General features: G+C 42.2%; 1 protein-coding gene across 1 annotated transcript in view; it reads right to left on the bottom strand.

Moving 5' to 3' along the window:
* The window catches only part of LOC120061856 (ecto-NOX disulfide-thiol exchanger 2-like), a gene marked incomplete at its 5' end in the record, with an annotated part of 62,526 nt that overhangs the window by 8,507 nt on the left and 36,043 nt on the right, over positions 1 to 17,976 (bottom strand). Inside the window, 2 exons of the mRNA XM_039011639.1 lie at positions 12,142 to 12,288; positions 13,614 to 13,816. Of these exons, the coding sequence (XP_038867567.1) occupies positions 12,142 to 12,288; positions 13,614 to 13,816 (350 nt within the window). The remainder of the gene's footprint in view (positions 1 to 12,141; positions 12,289 to 13,613; positions 13,817 to 17,976) is intronic.

Genomic DNA, 17,976 nt, shown 5'->3' with positions numbered 1-17,976 from the left:
CGTTGACTATAATAACCTCAACATACACACAAAGTTATTGCCGTTAATTATTTTATTGATGTCATTAATCGAATCTCCATTTTTCACCGCACAGACCCTTTTTAAGCGTACGTGTTTCCGCACGGACCCTATTCCTCACAGACACTGCACTCGGTGGCAGCTGCTGTTATGTAGCGCTGTCTGTCTGAAAAATCCACTATGCTCACAGGTTTGACTTACAGAAAGTTCAATCAAACACATTCCCAGGCATTTCTTTAGATAACAGCAACAAGATCATTTGTACAGAATAGCTAGCTAATTATAATAACGTTAGCTCACTAGCTAACCAAAATAACGTTTACAATGCCATTTGGCTGAATGCCTCTTGATATAACTAACTTCCCACAACAATTTTAATCAGAACAGGACATCCATTCCATTTAGCTACTGTTTTTGTTATAGGTCTCAGGTCAAAAGATTTATCGCAATTATCCCAATTCTAGTTGTAGTAGCTTGTGGACTAGTGCATGTCGAAGTCGCCTAGGCTAGATCTAATAGTTGTATTAGCCTACATTAATTCAGACCGGGCTGACCTGTTGTTATTGTCTTCTGTGGAATTCATAACACTGTTGGACAAGTTTAAATGCTCTTTGTTCTTTGTAGAGCCAGTTATTTTTTTCCTGTAGTCAACCATACAATCTGAAATTGGGAGAACACTCATTTAGAATGCCTGTCTGTCGCTTTAACAGTACTTGAGTGTGTGTGTGTATTTGTGAGCGCGCAAGTGTTACACTTTAAGAACATTGAGGGAGTAGGCAGGCCTACTTAAATATTAGAAGCATTTTGTTTCTGATACAGATTATTTCGTGTTTTCGTCCCACAGCATAGTATGCCTGTAACTCAATGCACTGCTTTTTAAATAGAAAAATATTTGTTTAGGGTCAAATTTGAGCAAATTCAAAAATTACTATTAATCACAATTAACTACAGAAAATTATGAGATTAATTATTTTAATTGTTTGACAGCACATACATACACACACAATCAGTACCCAGCAGCACCTAAAAACACACCACACACACTCACATCAGACAGATGCAGTGGAAGATCAGAGGGGAGACAAATGCAGGAAGATAATTCAGAGAGGGAGCCGACAGCAATAGTTCTACCAGAGGGTGGAAACAGAGAGAGAGAAAGCTGAGAGTGTTAGCGATGCTAATGATCAAGCTTTTGTTTACTGTGGGCTTCTGACAGGTTGGCAGAGGGTGTGTGGGGTATGTGTGTTTGTGACTGATGTACAGTGCCTTCAGAAAGTATTCCCCTTGACTTATTCCACATTTTGTGGTGTTACAGCCGGAATTCAAATAAATTAAATATTTTTTTCCCTCACCCATCTACACACAATACCTGGTAACGGCAAAGTAAAAACATGTTTTTAGAATTTTTTGCTAATTTATTGAAAATGAAATACAGAAATATCAAATTGACATAAATATTCACACCCCTGAGGAAATACTTTGTAGAAGCACCTTTGGCGGCGATAAGTTTCTAAGAGCTTTGCACACCTGTATTGTACAATATTTGCCCTTTATTCTTTTAAAAATTCTTCAAGCTCTGTTGATCATTGCTAGACAGCCATTTTCAAGTCTTGCCATAGATTTTCAAGCCAATTTAAGTCAAAACTGTAACTAGGCCACTCAGAAGCATTCGATGTTGTCTCGGTAAGCAACTCCAGTGTAGATTTGACCTTGTGTTTTAGGTTATTGTCCTGCTGAAAGGTGAATTCATCTCCCAGTTTCTGTTGGAAAACAGACTGAACCAAGTTCTTCTATAGGATTTTACCTGTGCTTAGAGTTGTATTATGTTTACATCCTAAAAAACTCCCTAGTCCTTGCTGATGACAAGCATACCCATAACATGATGCAGCCACAACCATGATTGAAAATATGAAGAGTAGTACTCAGTAAGGATGTGACAAATAAACCATTTTGCTTAACTTTTAAACTGACAATAATAGTTTTTTGGGGGTTTTCCATTAAAATGCTTTTTTTTATCCAAATCAATTTACAATGCAGAATAATTGTCCTATTACGCATGTATGACCGCTATGGCCGAGCAATAAAGTTATATCTACCACAACCCTTTACAGTCATAGAACACAGCTACAGTAACATGTCGATAGCGGCAATTGATCACTTTTCAGACAATTAAAAAAGTACCACATCAGGTCTAAATGTTCTGTATTTTTTCCCTGACAACAATAAACACCACTGATTGATGTACTGCTATAGTTTTTTATGCAGTGTTTTATGGTAGGGGAGCAATGTGTTTTATTTAAACTAAATGTTTTGGTAAGTCACTGTATTTAACAAACTTGAAAGTACTTTTTTAGGAGAGAGTGGTCTGCGCACAGGCAGCAGACAAGCAGGCTGCGCGCAGCAGCTCAACATTATTTGATTGACAATTCTGGTTGCCTAGTGATGGATTTAAATCCCGCTTCAGAAGCCGCATTCCTTATAGTCAAGTAAAATGTCTGTTTCGTGTCGGCATCATGTTGGCATTGAAAAAACTGTAGTGTAGCGTACCCTAACAGACAGACAATCAAACATGCATGGGGCCACATTCCATGATGCCTAAAAAGCGCCAGTAATTTCAAATGAGGCTAAAACGAAGAGTAGGCAGCCTTGTGCACGCAAGACTAGCCCGAAGACATTGGTGCCATGAATAAACTAGGATATTCTACACTCAACAGAACAAAGACTGAACGCACTTGCATCATTAGCGAAGAGACAGAGCAGGCAGGCCAGCACGAGGAAGAGAGAGGCAGAAGAAGGCAGAAGCATGCTCATATGTTTTGGTAATCTGCATCTTGCAAAGTCTTGTCTTGCATGCCTTATAAATTCCCCAAGTAGCCTACAATTCGCCTCCTCCTCTGGTTTTATTTTAATTACACAACTTCCCCAGGCCTTTGTAGCCTATCGGCTATAACACAGAAAATAATATGTTTTGTCATAACAGAACTGTGATTTTAATTAAGTGAAAAAAACAAAAAAAACCCATTGTTTTTCGGGTAGGGATCTTTCATAACGTTAGGGATCCGAACTTTATTTCAAAGTTTAAATGCTCACACCCCTAGTACTTAGTGATATGTTGTGTTGGATTTGCCCCAAACATAATGCTTTGTATTGAGGACAAAAAGTACATTTCTCTGCCACATTTCTTTCCAGTATTACTTCAGTGCATTGTTGCAAACAGGACGCATGTTTTTGGAATATTTTATCTGGTTATCATTTATGTTAGTTTTGTGGAGTAACTACTACATTGTTGATCCATTCTCAGTTCTGTCATATCACAACCATTAAACTCTGTAACTGTTTTAAAAATCCCCATTGGCTTCATGGTGAAATCCCTGAGCGTTTCCATTCCTCACCAGCAACTGAGTTAGGAATGACGCCTGCATTATGTAGTGACTGGGTGTATTGATACACCATCCAAAGACTAATTAATAACTTTTCCATGCTCAAAGGGATATTCAGCATCTGCTTTTTTTTTTTTTTTTTTTTACACCACATCTACCAATCGGTGCCCTTCTTTACGAACAATTGAAAACCTCCCTGGTCTTTGTGGTTGTATCTGTGCTTGACATTCACTACTCGATTGAGGGACCTTACAGATAATTGTATTTGTGGGGTACAGAGATGGGGTAGTCATTAAATAAATAATGTTAACTACGATAAAAATTACTCTGAGAAGTTTCAAAATCTTGCTGAAGTTTCTAGCACAAGCCTTATTAGCTAGCTGGGAAGGGCTCACCAGGACGACTGACTAAACTGACTGATCCGAATCTGTTCGTCTCCCCTCGGCTCTCGCTGCGCGACATATGTCATAAATTTGGGCACCATGTGTGTCCTCTGGCTTAGCCTAATTACATTTGCCTGTGCTAAGTTTTTACAGACAAAGCGTAATTAACCAAATTAATGTTTGTGATGCGCACCCATCAAATGATGCAAATGTAAGAACAGCCTGCGTGTACTGTACTTGAAACAAAGATACAGAAGTAACCATGTGCCATTTAATGTATTATCTGACCGGTACTAGTGCTCGCAAGTCCAAATTCCATGTGCATTTCAGAGGTCACATTTATACGTGAGTGTAAAAATATTTAAATAGTCTAGATTAGGAAAGGTTTCATGGCGCACCTGAGAGTTCCTCAAGGCACACTGTTCGGGAACCACTATATTATGGGACAGGACCTTGATTTCCTAAACCAGTTGTGTTGGGTGATTTATCCTGCAACAAACAAAGTCCTCCTGCATAAGATTGGCCTGTAATGATCTGTCATGTAATGATCTAAGGAGAGGAGAGGAGGAAAGAGGAGAAAGAGGGAGGATAGAAAGAGAAATAGAGTGGAATAGAGAAAAAGAGGAACAGACAGAGATTTACAGCCCTTTTCTACTTACATTGACTTGATTAGCCCTCTCCTCGCTCGTTCTGTCCTCTTGCAGGGACATCTCCAGCTAGAGTCAATTATGAAAATTAGAAAAGCCGTCACCGTCGAACATGTCAGATTCTTATGTAAATAGACGCACGCACGCACGCACGCACGCACGCACGCACGCACGCACGCACGCACACACGCACACACGCACACACGCACACACGCACACACACACACACACACACGCAAACACACACGCAAACACACACACACACACACGCAAACACACACACACACACACGCACACACGCACACACGCAAACACGCAAACACGCAAACACACAAACACACAGAGGGGGAGAGACAAAGGAGGCAGAGAGAGGAGAGAAAATACAGAGGGAGCCGACAGCAATAGTTCTAACAGAGGGAGGAAACAGAGAGAGAGAGAGCGAGAGACAGAGCTGAGAGTCTTAGAGATACTAATGATCAAGCTGTTGGTTACTGTGGGTTTCTGACAGGCTGGCAGAGGGAGGGAGGGAAGGATAGGTGTTTGTGTCTGTATGACTGATGTGTTTGTGTGTGTGGGCGCTGCCCTGTCTGACCCAGTCGTGGTGGGCTAATACTCCTCACTATGCTATTATGTGTGTGTGATTGGACAAGCCCTTGACTTCCTAACCCAGTTGTGTAGGGTTGATTTATCCGGCAACAAATAAAGTCCTTCTGCACTGGATTGGCCTGTAATGATTTGTCATGTCACTGGAAGAGGAGAGAGAGGAGAGGAGAACGAGAGGGAGGATACAGACAGCAAGAGAGAGAGAGGGGAATAGAGGAAGAGGGAGAGAGAGGGAAAGAGAAAAAGTAGAGCGAGTGTCACAATCCTTTTCTACTTACATTGACTTGATTAGCACTCTCCTTGCTCCCTCTGTCATCTTGTAGGGACATCTCCAGCTAGAGTCAATTATGAAATGAGAAGAGCCAACACTGTCTAACATGCCAGATTCTTATGTAAGCAGACATGAGTGTACACACACACACACACACACACACACACACACACACACACACACACACACACACACACACACACACACACACACACACACACACACACACACACACACACACACACACACACACACACAAACACACTGACCACAAATCTAGAGAGCAACGCCCTCTGCAAATTGATTTATCTTCCTTCCAATGATTCATCTCTGTACGTACGCATGCTAGAATGTCATTGTATGCTGTAGCATTAAGAATTCCCTTCACTGGCACTAAAACAGCCCCAGACCATTAATCCTCCTCCACCAAACTTCACATTTGGCACAATGCATTTGGGCAGGTAGCGTTCTCCTGGCATCCGCCAAACTCAGATTTGTCCGTCGGACTGCCAGATGGTAAAATGTGATTCATCCCTCCAGAGAACGCGTTTCCACTGTCCAGAGTCCAATGGCGGCAAGCTTTGCACCATTCCACTACATGATTTCACATGTGTTATTTCATAGTTTTGATGTCTTCACTATTATTCTACAATGTAAAAAAATGTAAAAATAAAGAAAAACCCTTGAATGAGTAGGTGTGTCCAAACTTTTGACTGGTACTGTCAAGGGTAGGGATGGGTACCAAAACCCAGTATTAAACGGGCCCCGGGGCTAAATTATGAAAGACCGTAGTATCGATAAGCTCCAACATTATCAGTTCTGCTTTCGATACTGGAGAAATTAAGAAAATACATTTCCTATTTATTGTTGCTGCATAAACATTATCTTGCACATTTTATCTCACCAACCGTTTCTAATTTGCAATAAGTTCGTCTATGATGCATTTTCGCTATTCCCAATCCAGAAGAGAGATCAAAACACAACAATTCAATAATGATAATTCAACACATGAAAACGATACTTTTTTTACTGTAGGGAGGAGAGCAAGGCACTCAACCCCAAAGATACCCCTCCCTCCAGGAGTTACCTCAGTGATACATTCATTCCTACCTGGTATGGTGTAGAAAAGGCCAATGTGATCACTGAGCTGAAGGACGTGCCAAAGCTGGCCATCGCATCAGACGGGTGGACCAGCCTCTGTCAGGACCACTATCTCACTGTTACAGTGCACTACACAAGCCAGGGCAGTGTAAAACAGAAGGTCCTCCACACCAGGGCAGTGTACAAATCGCAAACTGGCGAAGTAGTGGCAAAGGAGATCTCAGACATTCTGGAAGAGTTTGAGATAGAGGCAAGCAAGATTGTAGCTGTGACTGTTGATAATGCTGGCTATATGGATGTTGCCATCAAGAGGCTACACATCCTAAAGATATGATGCTTTGTGCACACATTGAATCTGGCATCGCAGAAAATCTACAAAATGACTTCCATTGAGAAATGGGCAGCCCGAATCAGAGCAGTGGTCGTGTGGTTCAAGAGATCCTTGATGTCCAAAACAGTCTTGAAGGAAAAGCAGCAGCGCCTTAGTAAGAAGCCAGTTCAATCTATTAAAGTTTTATTTTGAAATTCCCACATTTAACAATTTAATTAAATATTCAAGTGTGCTATAATTAAATGTATGTTATTTTTTCTTGTTGTTTCAGGCCTTCCGCAACACTCACTTATACTTGATGTCAAGACCAGATGGAATCTAGCGATCCAAGCAGCAGCCTTGGACCCACGGCTGCGAAAAGCATTGACCAAGGACAACCTGGACCGTCTGAAGGACGAGGACATCTGTAAGGCTGAGGAGTTTGTCCAGCTCATGAGAATCCTCTATACATCCACACTGTGTGTGTCATGTGAAAAGAATGCCACCTGTGGACAGATCATACTCATCCTCCAAAAACTGGAAGAGCACTTTACTGTGAAGCATGAAGATAGAACATTTGTGGCAACCATCAAAGAGAAGGTGTGGGAGAATCTCTCCGAGCGCTATCAGGATAAGGACATTCATGCCTTCCTGCCACAGCAATGGACCCCAGATTTAAAGGGAGGCCGGTGAGTGACGCCACCTGGGACAGACTGAGGAAGGCAACTGTTGAGGTCAATGTGACAGGAGCAACACCAATGCTGTCAAAGGAGCCGGGAGCAGACAGACACAGAGCACCAGCAACAGGAGGAGGAGTCTGAAGGAGAAGGAAATGGAGGAGGCAGTCCCTCCATTGTACAAAACAAGGAGTGCCTTGGAGGAGCTGTTCTCAGAGGAGGACAGGGAGTTGAGGTTGACGATCCAACAGAACACCTCGTCCCTCACCCTCAGCGATTGTGTTGACCTAGAGGTCAAGCTCTACAAAGGCATGCCTCCCATCCCCATGGCTGAAGATCCTGTGATGTGGTGGTGGGAGAAGAGAGCTACTCTGCCCCTCCTCACAAACATTGCAACAAGCTACCTCTGTGCTCAAGGCTCCTCCACCCCTAGCGAGAGGATATTTTCGACTGCAGGGAACACAATAAGCCAGGAGAGGTCCTGACTTCTGCCAGAGAAGGCAAATATATTGATCTTTCTCCAGAAGAACAGCTAAGAACTCTTACTCCTTTTGCAGCCTAACTGCATGCCCCACCCGTGTATTTTCTTTTGCAGGAAAATAGTTTTTCATTTGTTTTACATTTCCATCATCACAACATTATTAGAGCCTATAATAGTGATTTGTTCAAAACATTGCTGTTTCTTTTGCTGTAAAATAATAGTATTTTTTATTTATTTAACCTTTCAGAAAATAAAGCAATGTTAATTCTGTTCCTAATTTCTTTCGTTTTTTTTCGTACAAAATTAACAAAAAGAACCGATAAGAATACTGTTAAAGTACCAGATTGATAAGCAGTATCAGTAAGAGTAGTAATACTGTTCAAATCTTAACGATACCCATCTCTAGTCAAGGGCTCCAATACGATTCAGGAACGATTTGTTTTAGTTTCAAATGATTCGGTGTGATTTGGTTTAATTAGAGAACGATTCGATGTGATTCGTTTCGATGCGATGCACTAACATTTTTTGCATACACACTTTGCATTCTAAATAAAAATCTGCTGCTGATGGCATTCATGAGCTGGGCTTCTCTGAGCTGGATCTGTCTGAGCTGACTTGTGTGTGTGTGTGTGTGTGTGTGTGTGTGTGTGTGTGTGTGTGTGTGTGTGTGTGTGTGTGTGTGTGTGTGTACATACAGTGTATGTACTATGTAGGCACCTGAGCTGAGCCATAAGGGAGCCACCCCACTACCACTATCAGATTAGGGGGGCAATTGCTTTTGTCCCCCCACTTTGGTTCTGAAATCCCCATCACCCACTAATTAACTTGTCATTTATTGAGCTAGTAATGTATCAATATTTATTGTTTTCAAATTAGCTATGACAGACAATTAATGTGTCACGCCCTGGTCTGTTTCACCTGTCTTTGTGATTGTCTCCACCCCCCTCCAGGGGTCACCCATCTTCCCCATTATCCCCTGTGTATTTATACCGGTGTTCTCTGTTTGTCTGTTGCCAGTTCGTATTGTTTGTCAAGCTTACCAGCGATTGTCCTGTCAGCTCCTGTTTTTCCCAGCCTATCTTTTTCTCGCCCTCCTGGTTTTTGACCCTTGCCTGTCCTGACCCTTAATCCGCCCTGGCATGCTGTCAATTAACTTCTGGGCCACATCCTGACTGATGGCAGCCAATTCTTGCATAATCAATGCTTGGAGTTTGTCAGAATTTGTGGGGTTTTGTTTGTCCACCTGCCTCTTGAGGATTGACCACAAGTTCTCAATGGGATTAAGGTCTGGGAGTTTCCTGGCCATGGACCCAAAATATCGATGTTTTGTTTCCCGAGCCACTTAGTTATCACTTTTGCCTTATGGCAAGGTGCTCCATCATGCTGGAAAAGGCATTGTTCGTCACCAAACTGTTCCTGGATGGTTGCTCTCGGAGGATGTGTTGGTACCATTCTTTATTCATGGCTGTGTTCTGAGGCAAAATTGTGAGTGAGTCCACTCCCTTGGCTGAGAAGCATCCCCAAACATGAATGGTCTCAGGATGCTTTACTGTTGGCATGACACAGGACTGATGGTAGCGCTCACCTTGTCTTCTCTGGACAAGCTTTTTTCCGGATGCCCCAAACAATCGGAAAGGGGATTCAGAGAAAATGACTTTACCCCAGTCCTCAGCAGTCCAATCCCTGTACCTTTTGCAGAATATCAGTCTGTCCCTGATGTTTTTCCTGGAGAGAAGTGGCTTCTTTGCTGCCCTTCTTGACACCAGGCCATCCTCCATAAGTCTTCACCTCACTGTGCGTGCAGATGCACTCACACCTGCCTGCTGCCATTCCTGAGCAAGCTCTGTACTGGTGGTGCCCCGATCCCGCAGCTGAATCAACTTTAGGAGACGGTCCTGGCGCTTGCTGGACTCTCTTGGGCGCCCTGAAGCCTTCTTCACAACAACTGAACCGCTCTCCTTGAAGTTCTTGATGATCCGATAAATGGTTGATTTAGGTGCAATCTTACTGGCAGCAATATCCTTGCCTGTGAAGTCCTTTTTGTCCAAAGCAATGACGACGGCACGTGTTTCCTTGCAGGTAACCATGGTTGACAGAGGAAGAACAATGATTCCAAGCACCACCCTCCTTTTGAAGCTTCCAGTCTGTTATTCAAACTATATCAGCATGACAGAGTGATCTCCAGCCTTGTCCTCGTCAACACTCACACCTGTGTTAACGAGAGAATCACTGTCATGATGTCAGCTGGTCCTTCTGTGGCAGGGCTGAAATGCAGTGGAAATGTTTTTGGGGGATTCAGTTCATTTGCATGGCAAAGAGAGACTTTGCAATTAATTGCAATTCATCGGATAACTCTTCATAACATTCTGGAGTATATGCAAATTGCCATCATACAAACTGAGGCAGCAGACTTTGAAAATTTATATTTGTGTCATTCTCCAAACTTTTGGCCACGACTAAGAGATCAATGACTGTCACCAAGTTAAATGCAGTTCGACACTGAAGGAGAGGACGCATCAGTTGTCACAAAAGATGAGGTATTTTTGGAAGGCAGAAAGTATAATATGAGAAAAAAATTGGATCTGGAAACACTGGACAGTTGCTTTAACAAATGTAAGATGCAGTCTGACCAATGCATGTTACATTTGGATCGGTTTGGGGTTCGCAGACCGACGCATTTGTATTTGTAACATTTGAATCAGGGACCGATGCCTGTCGGTGAATGGTTACATCCCTACTATCTAGATACAGTATATGGCTAGTATGAAGCCGTTTTAGTCTGCGTTTTCGCACAGTGCCATAAACAGTGGTGTTGACACATGGTGAATGTAAAATGCGGTTTCAGTTTATACAGGCTGGTTTAGTGTAAAGAAGTTAGTCAGCTAGGAGTAGTTGGAGGTGTGGTGCTGTGCTTTAAAAAGCAGTGGTGATACATGGCGAATGTTAAAGTACCTGTCCAGTGTTTCCATATTTCTATGAAAAAAGACCTACATTTACTTACAATATGAGTGAAATGGTTTTCCTTCCAAAAAATGGTAATTAAGTATGTTAAAAAGCAGCTTTCTGTGTTGTAATGGTGTGGGCATGTACCGGACATTACAAATATGCACGCAAGTACACCGCTGATTGGCCAGCTCATCCTCCTCTAGACCGCTGATTGGCCAGCTCATTCTCCTCAGGAGTATGACATTATACTCTAAGGAAATAGCAAGCTTTTTTGAAACGGTCTGTTTAGGATACAAATTTGAGGTGGGGTCTAAAGTGTGTTTTCCCCCTTCAATCAATGCTTTGGCTACAAATACGAGTATAGCACGAGTCAACAACCTTATCTGGATATGAGTTAACAGAATATGAACTTTTAAAAGTTAGATTTTCACTGGACAGTTACTTTAAGATGATACAGTGGTGGTGAAACTAGTAGTTAGTTTGAATAGGCCAGATGGATGTAAAGAGGATTGACCCGTCTCTCTCTATACTCAGTAAGGCGCGAGGGGATGTGGTATATTGGCCAATATACCACGTCTAAGTGCTGTTCTTCGGAAAGTGCCTGGATACAGCCAATAGCCGTGGTGTATTGGCCATATACCACAAACCCCAGAAGTGCCTTATTGCTATTATAAACTGGTTACCAACATAAATAGAATTGTATTTTTGTGTCATACTCGTGGTATATTGTCTGATATACAGTACACATGACTGAAATACGGTTTTAGCCAATCAGCATCCAGGACACAAATTACACGGTTTATAACACTAAATGACCTGTCCCTCTTCTTCTATGCATTCTAAATGACCCGTCTCTCTCTCTCTACTGTATATGGCATTGTATTTGACCCTCTCTCTATGGGATTCCAAATTAACTATTTGAAATCAATGTCTAGTGGGGACACTAGAATGTATGTAATTGCATTTCTTCAATATCCTAGTGTCAGCTGATCTACCCCCTATAGATATATATATATATATATATATATATATTTTTTTTTAGGGGTAGATCAGCTGACACTGGGATATTGAAGAAATGCAATACCATTTGGAATGAAACTAAATACACTGTAACTCAAGTCCAATACAGCCTGGGTTCCAGTAGCTGAGTAATTATTTCTGAAATATTTCTCATGTATTGAAACTCATTTAGAACTAATTTAATTATAATTACAGCACAAATCCGATAATGTAATTCCATTTCAAACCCCAGGAGTTTTTCAAACAAGCCAAACTGTAAAGATGTAAAGTGTGCATGTGTTGCGTGTGTGTGTGTTTTACTGACCTGTGGTGTGTGTGTTGTTAGTGTTTTCAGGCTCTGCAGTCCTTCCTTGAGGCTCTTTACTTGGCTCTCCAGCTGCTGTTTGTCCTCCACAGTCTTCTCCATCTCTGCCTCCCGCTGTTTCATTTCTTCACACATCTTCAGCAGTTGCTGCAAACAGAGAGGCGATACAGTTAGCCACAGATACTATTTAACCCTTCATTTTCTGCTACAGAGGTGGCACAGCTAGCCACAGATGCTAACTAAGGGTCTGCTACAGAGAGAAGACACAGTTAGCTACAGATGCTAACTAATCTTTAAAAGACACAAATGTTAACTAACCCTTAAGACAGAGGAGGCACAGTTAGCCACAGATGCCTGCTTACAACAGGCATATGCCACATGCTAGTTATTAACCCTTTATGCATCAGCTACAGAGAAGAAACCAAGTTAGCTCTTATGTTTCAGGATTTGCTATCGAGTAGGAACTTTGAGCTCATAGCTTATCTATCTAGTCTCTCTGGTGCTGCAAATTAGAACCACGTAGGAGCTGAAAAGTCCTTTCTCCTTATCCATTTCAGCTTATCCATCACAGTCTCAGTTGGGTTTAGGCTGAAATACGCAAGTATAACATGACTCACAAGTGGAAGAAATTCACAGAACCCGGGTACACTCAAATCACCTGCTGATAATATTTTATGGTAATTTGCCAGAGCCTGCATGATAACGCAATTTAGTATGGAGCAATAAGAAGCATCCAATTGGTCTCATTTTAATCTATTCACTTAATCTTTTCATGGAAATGTTAGAAATGTAATTACCATCGGTCTATTCAAATGAGCAGGAGGACGACACATTATTTATGCTCAAAACCAACATTAAAAAAATATATATTTAGATTAACTATGACCGTTGACAACTTGAGGATATTTGATGACCCAGCAGGTGATGGGAGCAACAGATTGCCTGCCTCAGAGGGTTGTTTATCTTAGCAACAGTATGATGTTTTTTTTCTCTGAGGGAGATTTTAATAGAAAACCCTTCAAGCTGGGTCGGTATTGGTTTCTGTGGAGCGTCTAGGACAGCGGAGTGATCCGATTCTAGAAGGACTCTCTCCCTCTGAAGTCTTTCTATTGTTCTTTCTATTACTCTCGATCCGTCCACCTTACTCTGCGTGCATCCCTCTGCTGCTCTTGTTTTCAGCTTGCATCTCTCCCTACCACTCTCTCATCTCTTTATTAGTGCTGTGTGTATGTGTGCACGCGCCTGTGTCTGTGTGATTGAGAGGGCAGTTCTCTATCCACCTCCATTAAAAGTGACTTTTCATCTAAACCCCTTGTCGCCCCAGAAAGAAAAACCAACGGACTATGACTCTCATCAGCTAGAATCTGCACGACTTATATCTGTATAAAAATGCCTGTGGAATTGCTTGAAATAAATCCAAAGTAGGACCTGCTGCAAAAAGTGAAGCTATAGCGGGTGTGGTAGAAGTATACCTTCTGCATGCCCTGTAGTGCCTGTTGTAGAAAGGTTAGTTGTTGCTGCCTGCAGGCGTCCTCTTCATTGTGCTGTGGAGGAGGGTGTTCTTGGTTCTTGCCTTGCTCCTGCTTCAGCAGCTCCACCTCGTTTCTGTAGGCATCCAGCTGACAGCGCAGAGAGTCATTCTCCTCCTTCAGAGCCTCCGCCTGGGACACAGGGCCTACACACACACATACACAAGAGACATAGAACATCACAACTGCAGTAGCATAACGTTACACTGTATAAACAGCCTTCCAATGTCTATTGATGATCTGAGGACATACTGCAACTCTACTGCAGAGGCTTTGAAATCCTAACCTGTCCTATAATGAACAGACAGGAGAGACAGTGTGATGAGAAATACTCGTGAAATCCTAACGTGTCCTATTGAACAGACATGATGAGACTGTGATGAGAGCTACTCAGTCCCTGTTCCTTTGGGCTTTGATAGAAGAGTCTTCATTCTCCAATGCTGTCTCAGGGGACATGTGTGATGTAAGTAGAGGGTGTGTTTGTGTAGCTGAGTTGGAGAGATAAGACCTGAGAGTGATTGTATAAGAGAGGCCTAGCATCGTGTGTGTGTGTGTTAGATTGAGCATAGAGACTCATGCTGGCTTCTTTGAATCAGGCATCGGGTCTGTTTGAACCAAGAGATACAGACTTCTAAGACACAGAGACCTCTGAGTCATCCAACTGCTCTGGTTAATGTGTGTGTGTGTGTGTGTGTGTGTGTGTGTGTGTGTGTGTGTGTGTGTGTGTGTGTGTGTGTGTGTGTGTGTGTGTGTGTGTGTGTGTGTGTGTGTGTGTGTGTGTGTGTGTGTGTGTGTGTGTGTGTGTGCCAGCAGCAGGGAGGTTTTGGGTGAGGTGTATATTAATCAGGGAGCCTCATCAAGTTGCTGTCCGGGGTAGCCAACCGATTCCCCCTCCACAACGTGACAGGCTTTAGCATCGACTCCAGCAGCTCAGCACAGGGCTGCTGACAGGAGAGAAGCACCAACACATTCCCACTCTATACTGCATGAATGTAGAAGCACCAACCCATTCACACTCTACACTGTGTATGAATAGGACACCTAACCATTAGCATCGATTAGCTTTTAAAGAAACAGACTGGGTGGGCTCCCCCTGTGTTCCTGGGTTACAAGGATCCCTAGCAGGTGTGAGCTAATGCTGTAAATATGAAGGGGTGTCACAACACCTGTCCCCCCAGCACATCCTGTGCCCTTCTCCACAGCGTTCCCATCCAACACTGTGACAGCCTCCTGACAACGATTGTTATCTGTGTTTTCTAATAAGCAAGGTCGCACATGAAAAGAGGTGGGAATCCGGACCTGGTAGGCTGATGATAACGTTTGCATATATCTGCATAGTAACGAGGGAGGCTGTCATATTGGCAACTGGCAGAGATCACAACGATTAACAAGCAGAAACTAAAAGACATGAAGGGGTGGGGGGGCAACCAGAGGGTTTCTGGCACCAATATCTCCGGTGCCACCTTCCGCCGATGTTCCCTTGAGCAAGGGACTTAACGTAACTTTTTCTACATTTTGTTGTATTATAGCCTGAATTGAAAATGGATTAAATGTAGATTTTTTTGTCACTGGCCTACTACACACAATACCCCATAATGTCAAAGTGGAATTAGGTTATTGATTAAAAATGAAAAGCTGAAATGTCCACAGTCAATAAGTACTAAACCACTTTGTTATGGCAAGCCTAAATAAGTTCTGGAGTAAACTTTTGCTTAACAGGTCACATAATAAGTTGCCTGGACTCACTCTGTGTGCAATAAATAGTTTTTAACATAATTTTTGAATGACTACCTCATCTCTGTACCCCAAGGTCCCTCAAACGAGCAGTGAATTTCAAACACAGATTCAATCAAAAAGACCAGGGAGGTTTTCCAATGTCTTGCAAAGAAGGGCACCGATTGGTAGATGGGCAAAAATAAAAAATAACACTTTGGATGGTGTATAAATACACCCAGTCACTACAAAGATACAGGCGTCCTTCCTAACTCAGTTGCCGGAGAGGAGGGAAATGTTGACTTGGGAAATGTTGACTTTAAACAGTTACAGAGTTTAATGGCTGTAATAAGAGAAAACAGATAAACAACATTGTAGTTACTCCACAATACTAACCTAATTGACAGAGTGAAAAGAAGGAAGTCTGTACAGAATAAAAAATATTTCAAAACATGCATCCTGTTGTCATGACTCTCAAATCAAATCAAACTTTATTTGCCATATGCGCCGAATACAACAAGTGTAGACTTTCCTGTGAAATGCTTACTTACAAGCCCTTAACCAACAGTGCAGTTCAAGAAGAAGAAAATATTTACCAAGAAGGCTAAAATAAAAAGTAATAATAAAAAGTAACACAATAAGAATAACAATAATGAGGCTATATACAGGGGGCACCGGTACCGAGTCAGTGTACACCGGTACAGGCTAGTTGAGGTTCTCTGTACATGTAGGTGGTGGTGAAGTGACTATGCATAGGTGGGGCGGCAGGTAGCCTAGTGGTTAGAGTGTTGGACTAGTAACCAAAAGGTTGCACAACTGACTTGCCTAGTTAAAGAAAGATCAAATATATATATTTTTAAATAAATAAATAAAAAGGTAACAAAGAAACAGCAAGTAGCAGCACTGTACATGAGGGGGGTCAATGTAAATTGTCTGGTGGTGATTTTTATGAATTGTTCAGCAGTCTAATGGCTTGGGGGTAGAAGCTGTTGAGGAGCCTTTAGGTCCCAGACTCGGCACTGCTTACCGTGCGGTAGAAGAGAAAACAGTCTATAACTTGGGTGACTGGAGTGTCTGACAATTTTATGGGCTTTCCTCTGACAACGCCTATTACAGTGCCTTGCAAAAGTATTCATCCCCCTTGGCATTTGTCCTATTTTGTTGCATTACTGCCTGTAATTTAAATAGATTTTTATTTGGATTTCATGTAATGGACATAAACCAAATAGTCCAAATTGGTTAAGTGAAATTTTAAACATTACTTAAAAAAAAAATCTTTAAAAAGAAAAACTGAAAAGTGGTGCATAATAAGGTCTGGTGCAGAAGTCACATAATTAGTTAAATAAAGTCCACCTGTGTGCAATCGAAGTTTCACATGATCTGTCACATGATCTCAGTCTTTATACACCTGTTCTGAAAGGCCCCAGAGTCTGCAACACCACTAAGGGGCACAACCAAGCAAGCGGCACCATGAAGACCAAGGAGCTCTCCAAACAGGTCAGGGACAAAGTTGTGGAGAAGTACAGATCACGTTTGGGATATAAAAAAATATCAGAAACTTTGAACGTTCCGCGGAGCACCATTAAATCCATTATAAAAAATGGAAAGAATATGATACCACAACAAACCTGCCAAGAGAGGGCTGCCCACCAAAACTCACAGACCAGGCAAGGAGAGCATTAATCAGAGAGGCAAAACAGAGACCAAAGATAACCCTGAAGGAGCTGCAAAGCTCCACAGTGGAAATTGGAGTATCTGTCCATAGGACCACTTTAAGCCGTACACTCCACAGAGCTGAGCTTTACAGAAGAGTGGCCAGAAAAAAAGCCATTGCTTAAAGAAATAAATAAGCAAACACGTTTGGTGTTCGCCAAAGGGCATGTGGGAGACTCCCCAAACATATGGTAGAAGGTACTCTGGTCAGATGAGACTAAAATTGACCCTTTTGGCCATCAAGGAAAATGCTATGTCTGGCGCAAACCTCCACCTCTCATCACCCCAAGAACACCATCCCCATAGTGAAGGATGGTGGTGGCAGCATCAATCTGTGGGGATGTTTTTCATCGGCAGGGACTGGGAAACTGGTCAGAATTGAAGGAATGATATATGGAGCTAAATACAGGGAAATACTTGAGGGAAACCTGTTTCAGTTTTCCAGAGATTTGAGACTGGGACAGAGGTTCACCTTCCAGCAGGACAATAACCCTAAGCATTCTGCTAAAGTAACACTCGAGTGGTTTAATTAAGGGGAAACATTTAAATGTCTTGGAATGGTCTAGTCAAAGCCCAGACCGCAATCCAATTGAGAATCTGTAGTATGACTTCAAGATTACTGTACACCAGTGGAACCCATCCAACTTGAAGGATCTGGAGCAGTTTTGCCTTGAAGAATGGGCAAAAATCCATGGCTGGATGTGCCAAGCTTATAGATACATACCCCAAGAGACTTGCAGCTGTAATTTCTGCAAAAGGTGGCTCTACAAAGTATTGACTTTAGGGGGGGTGAATAGTTATGTACCCTCAAGTTTTCTGTTTATTTTTGTCTAATTAATTTTTTGTTTCACACAAAAAAATATTTTGCATCTTCAAAGTG

The sequence above is a fragment of the Salvelinus namaycush genome, chromosome 17 (genome assembly GCF_016432855.1).
Source record: "Salvelinus namaycush isolate Seneca chromosome 17, SaNama_1.0, whole genome shotgun sequence".
NCBI lineage: Eukaryota > Metazoa > Chordata > Actinopteri > Salmoniformes > Salmonidae > Salvelinus > Salvelinus namaycush.
The sequence above is the reverse complement of the archived record's forward strand: the minus strand, read 5'-3'. Positions and strand labels throughout refer to the sequence as shown.